Source organism: Nelumbo nucifera, chromosome 5, assembly GCF_055504915.1.
Source record: "Nelumbo nucifera cultivar China Antique chromosome 5, China Antique-T2T, whole genome shotgun sequence".
In the NCBI taxonomy this organism is placed as follows: Eukaryota; Viridiplantae; Streptophyta; class Magnoliopsida; order Proteales; family Nelumbonaceae; genus Nelumbo; species Nelumbo nucifera.
In genome coordinates, this window is record NC_142653.1 from 11407318 (window position 1) to 11423300 (window position 15983).

A 15983-nucleotide genomic window follows, 5' to 3' on the forward strand; every position below is an offset into this window, starting at 1 on the left:
AGATCCAGTCCTATCGGTTAATGGGACACGTGTTTCTAAATAGAGAATCACAGCGCGTGTGGCCATGGGAACAATATTTATATATATTTTAAAGGAGAGTTATCCATGAGAGATTATATTGACTGAAGAAAAATGTGGGAATTCATGCATCCCACTGGGAAAACTAGGAAGGTTTGAATCCCGACAATTCTTTTAGTAATTAGATAAAAGAAAATTGATTAAAAAGGAAAGAGCTTATTAAAAAATAGTGGTCGAACATTCATCTTACCAATGTCTATGTCTATAAAGAGCAGCGCAACTCTGATTCTCACGTGGAATTCCCATGCATTCTTCAGCATTCTATGGCTATTAATTAATTCTTTTCGTTTCTCTTATAACATTGAAAACACTTAAAAAATTTTACCAAAAAAAATTAAAACAGTTAAAATAAATCATGATTCAAGCATCATTGAAAACACCAAGTACTAAGTAGTACAGAGAGAGAGAGAGAGAGAGAGAGAGTAAATCACAGATGGTTTGTCAACAGATTTATTATTCAGTGGGCCGTAGTAATTTGTACCGATAGAACCAAGAACAGAACTAAAGAGGAGATAAGAGGTTTAAAGAAAATCGAAGGATCATTCTGTGCAAGGCACCCTACCTACATCACTAGAGAGTAGAGAATTAATGTAGTCTATTTTTTTTTTCCTATTTGAACTTATAATTATATTCATGCTCCTAAAGCTTCAGCTAAGCATCTGGGTAGGGCTGAAGAGTGGAACAGACTGCTGGTAGGCTTTGGCCAAGGGAAAGTAATTGGTATCAGAAACCGCCGCTGGGAACCTGAGACCGGCGGGTCTGTTGGCGGCAGCTCGTTCCAGAGATTGCACTTGGGTCTTCAAGAATTTCACATAGTGAATCGCTTCATCCAACATAGAAGCCGTATCCATCTTGGTTCCTCCTGGAACAAGTCTCTGGAGGATCCTTATCCTCTCACTAATCCGTTCCCTCCTGTGCCTTGCCGCCACACTCTGTGGGTCCTTTGATATCTTCACGTTCCTCCGCTTCGGTGGCTTTATCGATTCTGGGTCAATGTGAATCGGTTGCATCGCTGCAATCCGGAAGATCATCTCCCTCATTGCCTCCATTGAATTTCTCTTCTGGGGCGAACTTGCACCTGCACCACCCAGTAGTTCGCCAGTGTTTATTAAACTTCCCGTCGCAGTATTGGATATGAGAGTGGAAGCCATGGGTTCTTGAAAGGTGGCGCCACTGCCCATAAGTGATGCTCTGGCAGATGGGTTCAACAATGCATGTGAAGTAATCGGTGGGTTACTGAAGGTGGGTGGGATGGTTCCACTGCTTGTCCCAACAGAACCGCAAGATAAATCCATGGACGACGGCAATTCAGCTAATTCTGGAGAGTTTCCGCAGAATTCAGGAAACTTTTCCATCTGCATCATCGCCATCATCATCTCCAGCTGATCTTCTGTTGCAGACTTAAGCAGGTCTACATCCATGGCTTGTCACAACCCCTTTAGATATATAGCACCCGCAACAGAGAAAAACAATTAAAGAAAACAAAATAGGAGAAAGGTAAAGGCGGTGAGAGCCAAAGGAGGTGATAAAAGAAGAACTGAAACTGAAAGACGGGGACGGGCAAGGCAACGCGGGAGGTTCTATCTCAGCAATTGCAGGGGAAAAAACGAGAAAAGAAGAATTGGGTAAGGAGAAGGAAAGATGGAATAAAACAGAGAGAAGCTTGAGATTATCGAGAACCGACTATCATTCCAGTTGTAAGTCTATATATTTATATATAACAAGTGGTGGAATGAATATTATATTTCAAATACATAAATGCTTGTTTTTACTGTTTCGACCCCTTTTGATGTCAAAGAAAGTATCTGGGCTTTTCTTCTTTCTAGTTCTGAAGTCAATTGCTATCAAAACTATGAAATAATTACAGCTGAGAGAGAGAGAGAGAGAGAGAGAGAGAGATTGATTGAAGTAAATAAATAAAAGAGTAGATAATTGGTGTCTACAGGGATGATAATCACCAGAGTTTTGATCTGAACCGTCCAATAGGGAACCGGTTCTTCCAAAATCAATCAACAAGCTGACCAATACTGGAATTAATCAATTAAATTCAACCAGTTTATGAATGGGGGGGGACCATGGGGCTGGGCTACAATGGATGTGGCCCACCAACTGAAGAGTACTGATCACTGATGTAATGAAGTGGTTAGCATGTAATTTCAACAATTATTGGAAGTATCATCCATCATCCATCCTCTGTGCTTTGAACGGACCTGGAAAGTTTTCTCTTTAAATCTAGAATTCACTGTTAAAATTGGTTCCTTCCAAAATAGATGTCAAAGAGAAAATCTGTGGGAAAGTTCTTAAGGAAAATCCCATAAAAAAATGGCTTAAAATACTTTCCGACAATTTCCTAGAGTGAGAAACCCAAATATATAGAACTGAAAGGACTGAAGGCCTTTTTTAAGAGTTCCCCTAGAATTGAGTGTAATGGCTCAAGAAATAGAGGAGGCCCAGAATTTCATTGTTGCAGCAGCCAATGAGACTATGAGAGAGAGAGAGAGAGGGTTCCAAATTCCATCAAAGCAGCAGCTCATCGCTCCTTCAAAGGTTACTTAACCCCCTAAACCCCACAGTCACATGACATATGTCAGAAGGACAACCTCCAATCTAGGTACTTGACAGCTTCACCGTACGAGTTATAATATTGGTCCAATCATGATGTGCCGTGTCAGCTCCGTACACGTGAATCCCACATGTCAGGGTGATGTGCCGTATCATGATTGGCCCAGTATCCTACAGTTTCCGTCGAGGATTCCAAGTGCACTGTGACAGCGAACTGTACATATATTAGCCGGAACGCGGAAGGGTAGGGTGGGGGTCCAGTAACGGAATCCGGCGATAACATATCCGAGATTCACATGTGTCAATGTGTAGTGAGAGGACAGCCACTGTATTAATGCTACTCCGATGATCCTGCATTCTGCAACTGCAGCTGTACCTCCTCTCATTGCCGGAGGACGCTTCTCGGGATGGATGAGGGTCTGACATATGGAGCAGTACTTTATGGCAATACGAACTCACCAAAAATCTTCTTTTCTTGTCTACTCTTTTTTATTTTTTGGGTGAAGTTCTTTGCCTGTTTAGTTTCACTCTACATGAGTTTTAAAGTCGTAACGCAAATTCAACTATTCAAGCGACTATCTCAAGGAATTTGGAATTGGTAGAAAACTTAGCAAATTGGAATAAATAGTTTTTCACTTTTCAGATATTGCTCGGTGTCAATTTTGGTTTTGATTTGAAGCCAAACGGAGGAATCAGTAAACATGGGGAATTGGGCTCGGATCTGCTCTAAACCATAATATACAAAGCCCGCTTGTATACTGATTTTAGTTATAATTTCTCTTTGAATGTTTCACACTTTCACCATCACCATGTGGTGGACCCTGCTTAGCACGTGCTTTCTATAGTACATTTTGCAGGAAGATGATCAAACTTTCCAAGTAAGGTGCAGAAGGGTACCCCTTAGAATGTGAAAAGGGGTCATTGAGAAAACGACAATAAGATGACAATTAGGGTTTTCACTGGGCCTATCCAAGAGGTAGAGTCTATAAGCGCAATACTACGACCACCGGCCCATGACTTATAGACTCTGTAGTCTCGTAAATCTGTGTGTATAGCACGAGTGCAATGCATATAAGAAAAGAAGCCCCCATGTGAAAATGCAAAATCCACAGGCCCACAGAAACAAAGAGATGAGATGATCATGGCCCATTATCTCATTTGTTGCTGCATCAAATGGCCCTGAAGAACATCGACTTAGAGTAGTTAAAGTTAAACAAAGGGCCACTTAGATTTGGATGGTTCGTGCCAAATAAAAGCTATTCAAAGTTTCAAAGATGGGTGGGGGCAGTGATTTTGTTGGTTCAGAGATTCCGAGGCACGTTTCTAATAGCATTGGAAGAGGCTAGAGAGCGGCCAAAAACGAGGGTCGTCAGCACGGATCTACCCATCAAGATCCTATCACCAAAATGATGCCTCCAATGAGAGCATGGGTCCCTTTAGATCACCATTCACCAACACTGTTGCCAGTGCGCCACGACCCTTTGGAATTAGGTGGTGTTTGGACCCACCCGTACACGCGCTTTGTACAGACAGACGGCCTTGCTTATAGCTAGGCTAGGTTTAGAGCCTGAACCTGGCACTCAGCTACAAGTAGTTACAGCGAGAGCTTAATAATCACTATACTATATATCTTTTGGCTCCATCACATTTACAGGCCTCCGGCCATGAGTCAATGAAGAAGATGCAATCAAATCAACTCATTTGTTATTTGATATTCTAGTGTGTTTATAGAGTTACAGAATACATGAACAGTTTTTGTAACCCAGACCCAGTTGGTTTTGGTTTTAGTTGGGCGTGATAGGATGGATATAAAGCTGCACAACTGCACATATTGGTTTTCGACAGCTTGTGATGGGATTTTATGATCCTGATCAATGGTGTTTGAGACGTAGACTCCATGGTTGTTTGTATCTCTCACACATACAGAGATGGGTTGTGATTTGTGACACAACACAGAGGGGAAGAATGAAAGCGAGAGGGGAGAGGGAATCTGATGTTGAGCTTTGCTGCTTTTTTTTTTCCTGCACCTACAATCTAAAATAATACATGAACCATACTACCCCCTGATTTGAGAACAGCTCAAAGATTGATGAGGAACCTCTCTCTCTCTCTCTCTTCACTCTAATAATTATTTTAATAAATAAATTTCTCTATCAAGAAGGCATGCATAAAGGGACATGTTCTCTGCAAGAAGAGGTGGGATTGGATAAAAAGAATACATGAATACAAAAGAAAGAAGATGGGATCCTGCTGTTTTGGTGGGTGTATTTTTTTTTACTTTGAACTTAATTATCACGAGAGCATCACCTTATCTTCTCTTGCTCCTTTACTATTTTGAAAAACAACCATACAGCCAATTAAATATTGACATCAATAGAAGAAACTTCACCACCTCTCCCTTCATCGGGAACTGCAGACGCATGCAAAATCATATTAAATTTATATAATTTCAGTGAGATACAGATATAGATAGCTGTGCGTAAATTATTAAACAAATCGCATTCGAAAGCGGTCCCCCAAGCCAAGCTTGGTTTGCTTTTCATCGCCAGAGCAGAGAGAGTCTAGTCTCTAGTTTCTGCTTTTTTTTTTTCTTTCTTCTTACCAAATTACTGATATGTTTTTCAACGCCTCTACAGACTACAGACTACAGACTACGGGGAGGGATCGGTTTCTTGTTTACCCAATTGAATAGATCAATCTGTCTCACCGTAACAAGCTCAAGCTTTCAGACTGTTGGCTTTCCAACCATCGTATTTCCATTCTCACAAAGTACAGACTTACGCCTAACCCTGAAAAATACACAGAGAACAGAAATGCTTTCAATATTGGTTGGTCTGAGAAGCCATTATTGCAGCTTCCTCTTGGTCCCCCAGGGATAAGAGCTCCTTATGTCAAAGGTGCACAGTCGTTGATTTCCAACGCCATGGCAAGATTAACTACACATGCACGCTTTTCGGTGCCCAGATGACTCATTCATTTTAACTGCTAGTTCTAACTAAACATGAGGATATTGACCGGTCTTGTCCAAAATTCAGATGAAATAATGAAGCTTCCTTGTATCCAAATGCAACACTTGGGATGATTAGTCTGACTACAGCCAGGATGACTTAAATTTAGTTTGGTGCAACCTCATGTGCACAATAATCCACAAGGAGTCCCACCATTTTGGGTGGGGTGAGGACTGGCTGAGTGAGAACCAATGAACTAATAATAGATTAATCATCCCACAAGAATTCAGCTCCTGAATTCTCATGTAAATAAAGCCTCAAATTATTAAATTCATAGCTAGTTTTTATATCCGATGCGCAGATACAAATCTTCAGTTTGTTGGTGTGAAGTGTGAACAAACATTAATTTAATACATATTGTTTTATCAATTCAGTTTGTCAGACCAAAGCAAACAAGGCACAATGGTAATGTCTTTTAAAATTATTTTACTAATACTTTGCACAAGCAGACTGGAAGATAAGAATTTCTTGACTTGTTGAGTTGTATAAACAATTCACAGACAATCATTGGCAAAACCCATCAAATATTTTTATGACTGAAAACCAAAGTTCGGCTGATAAGACAAATAAGATAGGATAAGATGCTATTAGTAAAGATTCTTCTCGCTAAATAACAATGAGAGACTAATTTGCACAATAAGACAGTTTTCCATAATTCACATATCAATGATATGAGGCATAATGGGAGAATTAACAAGAACAATATCAACAGAACCGTTACTAAGAAAATTAACAGAATGATGCTATTAACAAATTAATACCATAATAAAGAGAACATAATAAATGAAACAAACCAAGCAACCGATGCATATTATACTTATTTCAGCCTCTTTATTACTACAGATTTTAATGGAGCATTGGCAAGAAGTGAAGTTTAACAACATTTTCATTACCATCAGTGATTATGAGTGAAATTTCAGCATGTTTGAACACATAGATAAACAAATACTCAAAGTCGAGGAATTCATTAATTATACCTACAAAACTTGATTGAATTTCTGATTTCTGGTAGCCAGTCCGATCAGGAAGACTTTGCACTATGGTTCCATGTTTGGCTACCATCAAAAAGCTCATTTTAATACCAAAAAAAAAGAAAAAAAAAAGCTCATGTACAGAATGCTATGCAGGTTTCTGAACATTGCCTTCCACTTTTTTACCATTTGCAATGTGATCTTTTGGGTCAAGCTTCATCCTATCTAACTCCCGTGCAGGTGCAGTAAAAGATCTATGTTGCTAAAGAGAATGCCAGAAGGATAGGTCGATGCCTAGGATTCTATATATACTGCTGCAAATCAGTGGTACTGATAGCTACTCGTTCAAATAGCATATACTCCAACACAGTAGGTACTTAGTTTGTGGCCAATGTTCAGGTTTATGACAAAATGCAGTGTATTTATAACAAAATATAGTATAAATTGGTGCTTATTCAGGCTTCTACCAGCCCAACTGGTGCAGAATCAACCACAAAAAATATGCACCTAGCGACATACAAGTTTGTGCACATACACAGCATGTCCATGAACTCCACAACGTTGGAAATTTGGTATGTGAAGTAGTAATCAAGTAAAATCAGTTACTTAGGCTCAGTTTGGAAGTACAAATGCAAAAATGTAGTGTAAAACCTTTTGTTTTATATTATTTTGTATATATTTGCACTGTACAACTCTTTCCAAGCTGAGCCTTAGGAGTCAGTTTCGCATTCACACCCCTTGACATCATAATGAAAGCCCTTTGTTTCATCGACATCAGAAACGTTTAACTAATTACACATTAACCAAAACTTAGATTTGAAGGAAAGATACCATGGAGATTTACCCCGGTTTCAGTTCTGGGAGATGGGAAGTTGAATAGTGCAGAATGGAAGGATATATTGGACCACTCCAATGTTAGAAATCATTGGGGTGATAATCTGCAGAATTGATATTAATTTTTGTATTTCTTATAATGCATACACACTGTATTATTGCATGCTGAATGGCTTTAGGAATAGGAATCACACTCTCCATGCTGATCCTGGGCATATTAAGCAGAAATCCTTTGATTTTGATATACCACCCACTCATACTCATAATATTGAATATTATTTAACTTCAGCCATCATCATCAACTGCAAAACCAACAAAACCAACAAAACCAACAAAACCAAGCAGTCTTGGCGGAATTGAGTGGCTTATTGCTTTTGTCTTTTACCGAGTATGTTATTGAGAAGTTTTTGATCTCCTTACCGGCTAAAGTTGAAATTGGGTTGATTGCCATACCCTTGAATATCTTATTATTTCAGCCGGTACTTTGTGCATACAAAATGACAAAGGTTACGACTGTATCCAGATTACCCCTCCCAAGATCCCAGATATCAGGGACCAAGATAGGATAATGGCACCACCGAAGGGCTGGCTCGTTGGTGTTATTAATGGTGCATAGCAATGAATACAAAAAAAAAAAAAAAAGAAAAGAAAAGAAAAAGGATGACTTTATTTTATCCACAAACGACGAAGCAATTAAGTAGTTATTTTCACCAAAAACCAAAAAAGAAGTGTTTAGCTCATCAATCAAAATGAAAGTGTTCAGCTCAACATCTATATATCTTTTTCTGAAAATTGACAGACGCATTTTCATTCTAGTTGCTTAAGATTGTATCAATGACGCCTTGTCATGTCATAGCCTAGGACATAACTTGCCTTGAAAGGCTAAAATGCTTAGCTGTAGGCTAACACCTTGACTCACTGCACATCAATAAGATTGTATCAATGGTACCTGCAATTTTCTTGACAACAAAGATGACACCTTAGCAAAGAAGAAAAATAGAAAAATAATAGACCACCTTCAGCACATTATACCAAAAGATGTATCACCTAAGGAAACCGAGGAATCAAATGCCATTCTTCAATCAGATAATATAAACTAAAGAAAAACTACTGAGGTTTAGTAGGTGGAAACCCAACAAAATAGTAACACAATAGATAATGTTAAAGCCTTGAAGAACATAAAAGAATGGTATCTTGAGCAAATAAGATCATGTTAAAAAGGTTCTCAGCTTCATATCAGGCTTTGCCAAGAATAGAACATTTAAAATCATAGCAAGAATATCATTTTATAGTCAGCAATGATTAAGTTGTAATAGTAACCAATTCTGAGGTGTCAAGCAAGTTTGTCAGTTTTGAAAGGGGGGGTGTCTTGAAAAATCCCTTTGCTTTTTAGAAACCAGAAAATCAAATGAGCTTCCTGTTTTTGCGGATGCAACATGGACCAAAAAGCAAAGAAAATTTCCAATTTGCCAAAGAACCCCTTAATTGGTTAAGGAAATAATTTCAGAAAATATTCAACTCTTGAAAATGCAACTATACAAGAAGGATCCTAATGGGACAAAATGAATAATGACTATTCACACAAGCATGAGATAAATGAATAATTAATATAATTGCAAATACAATGTTTGCTATGGATTCACTTTCTTTCACCTTTAACATATAACTTGGGGCCGTTCGTTGGTGCAATGGTGAAATCTCAGGCTGATAAGCATGAGAACACAGATTCAAATCTGAGACTAGCAACTTTGTGCAAGAAAAGGCCAAAGGTTAGGCCTTAGGACCATATCCGGTCTACACGTCCCCTAGACCCCAGATAGCTTAAAACTAGGAATAAGCAAGGGACTGGGGGCACAAGCATGCTCTGAGACTTAAGTATGAAGCATTCAGTACATCACTGCAAGGAATCAGAGATAAAGCAACAACTCCTGTATCAATATTTTCATCTGTCCATTTACATATATTTGCCCAGTGGTGAAGTTCATTGATTTGCTTCCACATGCAAGACTGAAGTATGAAGCATTCAGTACATCACTGCAAGGAATCAGAGATACAGCAACAATTCCTGTATCAATATTTTCATCTGTCCATTTACATATATTTGCCCAGTGGTGATGTTAACAATAGTGCATGATCCTAGATACGGAAGCTTGTGCATTCATTGATGTCTGAGGATTTGAGTTGGACTGTTTAACAGCAAGAAACATTGTTGACAGTACCTGAACAGTAGAGCAGAGTCAGCAGACTAGACAAAATACAAATTGAAATGAGATAAGTTTGTAAATTGAGAGGCCGGAAAAATCATTTTATCATTTGTAGTAGTCAACATATAACTAATTATGAACACCATAAACAAATTCTTCAACCGAAAAACATCAATTTATGCACAAAGTGGACATGAAGATAAAACATAAGGAACCTCAGGAAATATCAACCACATAAGTGAAAGAAACAGACAAAGGATGCTACACTCACATTATAAATAGATATAATGCTAAAGTTCTTAATGGGGTGATTAATGAGTTTGGATTTTTTTTAAGCCAAGACATTGCTTCCAAACCCTTTACCATAGAAAAAAAAAACTGCCATGGAGAAAAACACAAGAAATGAAGTTTTAAATGTTATAATGCAGCTATAATCTCTAAGAAGCATATAACATTCAATCATAATGATATTTATAAAAAAAAAAGAAGCATTCAATCATAATGATTGGGGTAATTTATAGTCTGAGATTTTCCTTTCAGAAGATCCAGCTTATTGTTGCTCACCCCTCAGCTCAAAGGATCAAATTGAAACCAACACATGTATTGTTTCAAAGGATATCTTCCTTAACTCAAGGTCTGTCTGTTTTCTCCCTCTCAAACTAGTGAATCTGCAAGAGAGTTTGCAGATTGGGGTATTCAATAATCTTCCATTGCTATGCAACTAGCCAACAGTTTTTCTTCCTTGATGTGATGATTTAGGTGCCTTCTATAATCAAGTTTTGAAGGCCTAATGTCCTAACCAGTTAAGTCCTTGCAGTGGAGCAAGCAATTCTGCTCCTATTGAGTTTCCCCTACTTACTGGCCCTAAATATACCGTCACAACATCTTTCCTGTGATCTTTGAATGCACCACCTATACCTGATTCACGTGGATTCCCAAGATTACATTCATCAATAATAATTTTTATCCTTTCTTATGGCAGGGGTATCCATGTAATGTTGTTTCTGTCCATCCTTGAAGATAATGATGCTGTCACAGTCCATTCTCTTAAGATGTCATCTACCGTGAAACAAGAGAATTCCTCCAAAGTGTTGATCCAATGAATTAGCCTTATTTTTTATCACCCAATCAATGCCTCCTTTGGTTGGGTTTTCTTTGAAAATACTCGAGAGATTCTTTCTTCCCAAATTGTTGATTGTCCATAATACGACTTTTGCGAATGATTTAATGATCTTTTGCGAGGGGGATTTAGTGAGAAGGTTTCAAATCTGAAGGAGTTAATAAAAGGCTTTGAAAGAATTTCCAATCTGAAAATAAATTTGAAAAAAAGCTACATAGCGGGCATTAATTTGGAGGACAGTGAGATGGAGGCTATTGCGGGGTGTCTTGACTGTTCTATCTCATCCTGGCCTTTGTCCTATCTAGGGCTTCCTTTAGGGGCAAACCCTAGGGAGAGCAGATTCTGGACCCCAGTAGCAGAGAAGTTTGAGAAGAGATAGCCTCATGGAAGAAGAATAACATTTCTCTGGGTGGCAGGATCACATTAATAAAAGCCACATTAGCAAATCTACCTACTTACTTTTTGTTTGTCTTTAGAATTCCGCCTAGGGAAGCCAAGAAACTAGAGAAATTAATGATAAACTTCCTTTGGGAACCAGGACAAGGAAAAAATGATCATTTGATTAAGTGGGAAATTGTGTGTAGAAGTAAAAAGGGGGTTTGGGGTTAGGGATGGTCGTTCAAAAAAATCAAGCATTATTGGGGAAGTGGCTTTGGCGTTGGCCCTTGGAGAGAGGGAGGGTTTGGCATCAAGTGGTGGGGTGTATTCATGGCACCTTAGAGGACAGGTTGGACGCAGGTGTATCAAGGTATGCTGAAACTGTTTCGTTATCTCTTTTGCTTGGCCTTACTAAATCAAATTTATCTAGATCCCTCGAAACCAGACAAAAGGGTGTGGGTCCCCAGTCCTAAAGGGATGTTTACTTGTGCCTCTTTCTTTAAGTCCTTGTCCCAGCCTCTTACTCAACAGGTCTTTCCCTTTAAGGAAATTTGGTTTAGGCCAATTCCCCTAAAGGTTATGGCCTTCTGCTAGGAAGTGTACTATGGGAAAGTAAACACTTTAAAAAACCTACAAAAGAGAAGACCCTTCCTTTGTATTTCTCCCAACCTCTTACTCAATAGGTCTTTCCCTTGAAGGAAATTTGGTTTAGGCCAATTCCCCTAAAGGTTATGGCCTTCTGCTGGGAAGTGTACTATGGGAAAGTAAACACTTTAGAAAACCTACAAAAGAGAAGACCCTTCCTTTGTATTTCTCCCAACTGGTGTACCCTCTGTAGAGCTCACGGGGAGGACTGTTACCATCTATTCGTTTCATGTCCACTCTCTATAGAATTGTGGGTTTGGCTTCTCTATGTATTTGGAGCTCACAAGCAGAAATACGATTGATCTTTGACCAATCTACCTTCAGTTGGCCTATAAAAAGAGGAAGATCAATGTGGAGATGTGCGAGAGCAGCCTTGGTTTGGACAATATGGGAAGAAAGAAATGATAGAATATTTCAAGAGAAGGAAAGAAATAACCAACAACAAAAAAACTGTGTATTGAATAGGACAATACAATGGTTGAAGACTTTGGACCTATTCCATCAGTTCTCCTTTAATGCCTTTTGGAGAAACTGGTTGGCAATAGCAAGGTGCTCTTCCATCAAGAACAAGGTAGTCCCAAGGTGGTGTCCTCCAACTGAAGGCTCCCTAAAATTTCGACGGCAACAGCTTAGGCAATCCAGGGCCCTCTGGAATGGGGGAGGTTGTTCCGTTGTACTTGGGTCCTTTGGGATTTGGTAATGCTGTCAGGGCAGAAATGCCAACTGCGGTACAAGGGGTGCAGCTTGCAAACCAAATGGGGGTACAACAACTAATTATTGAGGGGGACACAAAGGTGGTGGTGCACTGGTTATGTAAACCTGATGACATCAGGTTAAGTAAACCCGATGTCAGTCTCTATTTAGTGGGTGGGGAGATCTGCAAACACTTTGGCCGACAGGTTAGCCAAGCAAGGGGCAAATAGGGAAGAATTGTTTTGGGCTCAATTGTGATTCCATTAATTGTTTCCTAACTTCTTTGTATTTGGTAGGAGGGGCTGCAGCTCGCGCCTCTCTATGGGATCTTGCATGAGATTGTAATCCTAAATCAGTGTCTGTTTTAATAAAATTGCACTATTACTCATAAAAAAAAACCTACATTTTAAACCTCACAATTAAATAGGGATTAAATTCAAAAAATGGGTATTTTAGTCAAAGGAAAGTTCCACAATCTTATTCATATTTCTAATAGTAGTGTAAATATGGAATTATAGATGTGTTCGTTTTTTCTATAATTTTTTTTATTTCTATGTGTGTAAAAATAATATTGTTATTTACACTTATTTTTTGCTTAATATGATAAATGTAGGATATTATACATGTGCTCAAATATTTTTTTGTAAAATTTATGTGTTTCTTTTATATTTTGTTAATTTTTATTATTTAATTATGACATTAAAGGTTGACAAATTTGACCCAAAAGTTGAACTATTGATCTCCGCTAAACAGAAAAATAATTTCATTTTTGGTTAGTTTTAGATTATGCATTTCATTTTCATCATCAATAAAAATAATTCTTGTTTATTACACTTGTTTTTTAATTTGATTGATAAAAAAATATCATAAATGTGTATTTTTGTGTACATTTATTTCTATTTAAAATTTTATTATTTAACTATGATTTCATGGGTTGACTAATTTGATTCGGATAGTTGAATTGCTTAGTCATCACTTGGATAAAGAATGGCTTTGTTTTTGAGTAAGTTTTAAAATATATGGGTTTATATTATTAAAAGTATTGGATATAGATCTAATTAGTGGCATTTATTAATGAAAATATAACTTAAATATGGGATTTAACAAGAGAGAATGGGAGCTAATACCTTAAATACAAGAGTTAATGAGAGGGGATTAAATAAGGTGAAAAGCATTAATTGAAATTACATTTTCAACCTTCATAATTAGAGGTGGACTAAATAACAAATGTGGGCATTTTAGTCAAGAAAAATTCCACACTCATTCAATTGTTGAATTCTTTAGGGATGAAAGAGGTCCATTACTAACTTTATGGGGAATGGGAATTTACTATGTACTCCTTTTGGTGGACCTCACAAAACCTATTTTGTGAAGTTTTACAAAGTCTCGACATTTTGGTGAAGCATTTCTTTCACTGAATGAACTAAAACAATGGTTAAAGCATCAGAACCTAAAGTAGTAGAGCCAAAAGTTTCACTATGAATTAAAGCCACAGTGGCCATTACCAATTGAAAAAATAAGAGATCCTAATTCAGAACCGTGGAAATTAAAAAATTCTCAATTATTTATTTATAGTGGCTTCAATTAGCTAGCAAAATGGAATCTGGCCGCTACTATAGGTCCATAGCAGTCCTACTTTTCACTTCATAAACAAAAAGCCTGCAACAATCATAAGAACATGATACTGTCCACATTATTCTCTATGATACCTATTAACAAAAATAACAAATAATATTATTAAACAATAGATTATAATCATAAAATAGTAGAAGAAAATAGAAATAAAATATTAAAAAAAGTTAAACCTAAATGAATACCTAAAAAGTAGTAATACATGCAAAAATAAGAAACAAATAGAGGTCAAATGGTAATCAGTGGTAAACTATAAATTGGTTGATTATCTAAATAGATATTTGACAAGTTATGTAAAATCTGATTAGTGTACTTAAACACTCCAACATGTAGTATATCAACAAGGAAACAAGATATAAAGATTCTATCATATGATAAGAAACAAAATTAATACTTCTGATAATTACAGTTAATTATAATTAGAGATGGCTTAAAGAACTTTATAATTAGAGAGGTTTGGACTTTATTTTTCAAAGGTAAATTTTACATTTTCCAACATTAAACTACTCAAGCCACTCATGATAATTATTCAATTTTAGGATTTATTATGCATTGAACATGCCATCAATAACATAAGGAGATAATATAATCAATTAGTCTGCTAAGGTTACTTCTTTTTTTCTATTTTTTTTTTATTGTAGTAGTACAACCTCTATTACCTTTTTTTCCTTTTTCTTCCTTTAATCTTTTCAACTTTACTACCTTGGGCTCTCACTTTCCGTTTGAAACAAGGAATGATCCATGTTGTGAGGTTGCATGCTCTATCTTTGTTGAGGAAATTTAAAATCCATCTAATGTGAAAAATAGGTATCCATCTCCTTTAATTTCCTTTTTTCTTAGAACCCCCTCCCCCAAGAACACCAAGATATGCACATGCACAAAAAGATTTATATTCATCCCAACTCCAATGAAAGGAAGTACCTACTTCTGCTTGTATTCTTTCGTCAGACTTTAGGGTCCATTTGGTTCATAATTGGACTGGTCTATTCCCATAACCTATTAGGTTCAAACAGGAATCAGAATCAGAATTGAAATCAGCTGGAATGAAATCTTGTTCCAGAGGGAGAGGGAATGGCCATTCCCTCAAATGGAGAATGTCATTCCACCAGGGATGGGAATGGAATTATTCAATATTTTGGTTATTCATTATCATACCATATAAAAATTTTAATAAAAAATTAAAAAATAAACTAATGCCAATGATAGTATCTATGTAATCTAATGTAATAGAATAGGAGGTAATATGATTTCCAATAACCATTCTAGAATGTGGGTTAAATTTTGTCTAATTTGCTTTGAAATAGGACAACCATTTTCTTAAATTTCAGTAGTGGATGTTTATAATTAAAAGTAACAAATCAAACTAATGCTTAAATATATAACTCAAACATTAATTAATATAATTAAATCAACAAAACCAAATGTTTTGCACAATAAATCCAACAAAGGATCAACCAGCTATAATTGATCAAAAAGGAAACTTTGAAGTAGTGAAGACTTTGTTTTGTATTTACCCATCTAGCCCCTCCCCTGTTTCTAGTAGTTTGTATGAATATAAGAAATAAAGCTGTTAATATGCTATTTGTATTTTTAGTATTGCCTTGAAATCTGGTTGGTGGTTGGCAAAGTGATGGGGTGGAGGTTAGTTAATTTTGAATGGATATAAGAAATAAAGCTGAGGGAGGGGGTAGGTTCTCAGAAGTATTCATGTAAAAAAGTAGGCTCTGAAAGTAGCCATGCATTTATCCAGGGTGGTATAAAGCAAGCATCATGCTAACCATGTACAAGTATTTACCTATCAGGATCTCCACTATGTAAAGCTAGATGAATGGTTAACTAATATTGAACAAAATACTAA

At 37.0% G+C, this 15983-nt stretch overlaps 1 protein-coding gene across 1 annotated transcript; it reads right to left on the bottom strand.

Moving 5' to 3' along the window:
• Window positions 1-467: 467 nt before the first annotated feature.
• On the bottom strand, window positions 468-1780 carry LOC104606174 (transcription factor PHYTOCHROME INTERACTING FACTOR-LIKE 15-like). Its single transcript, XM_010271257.3, has one exon. The coding sequence runs from the start codon at window positions 1497-1499 to the stop codon at window positions 726-728; it is 774 nt and encodes a 257-aa protein (XP_010269559.1). The 5' UTR covers window positions 1500-1780; the 3' UTR covers window positions 468-725.
• Between the last annotated feature and the right edge of the window lie 14203 nt (window positions 1781-15983).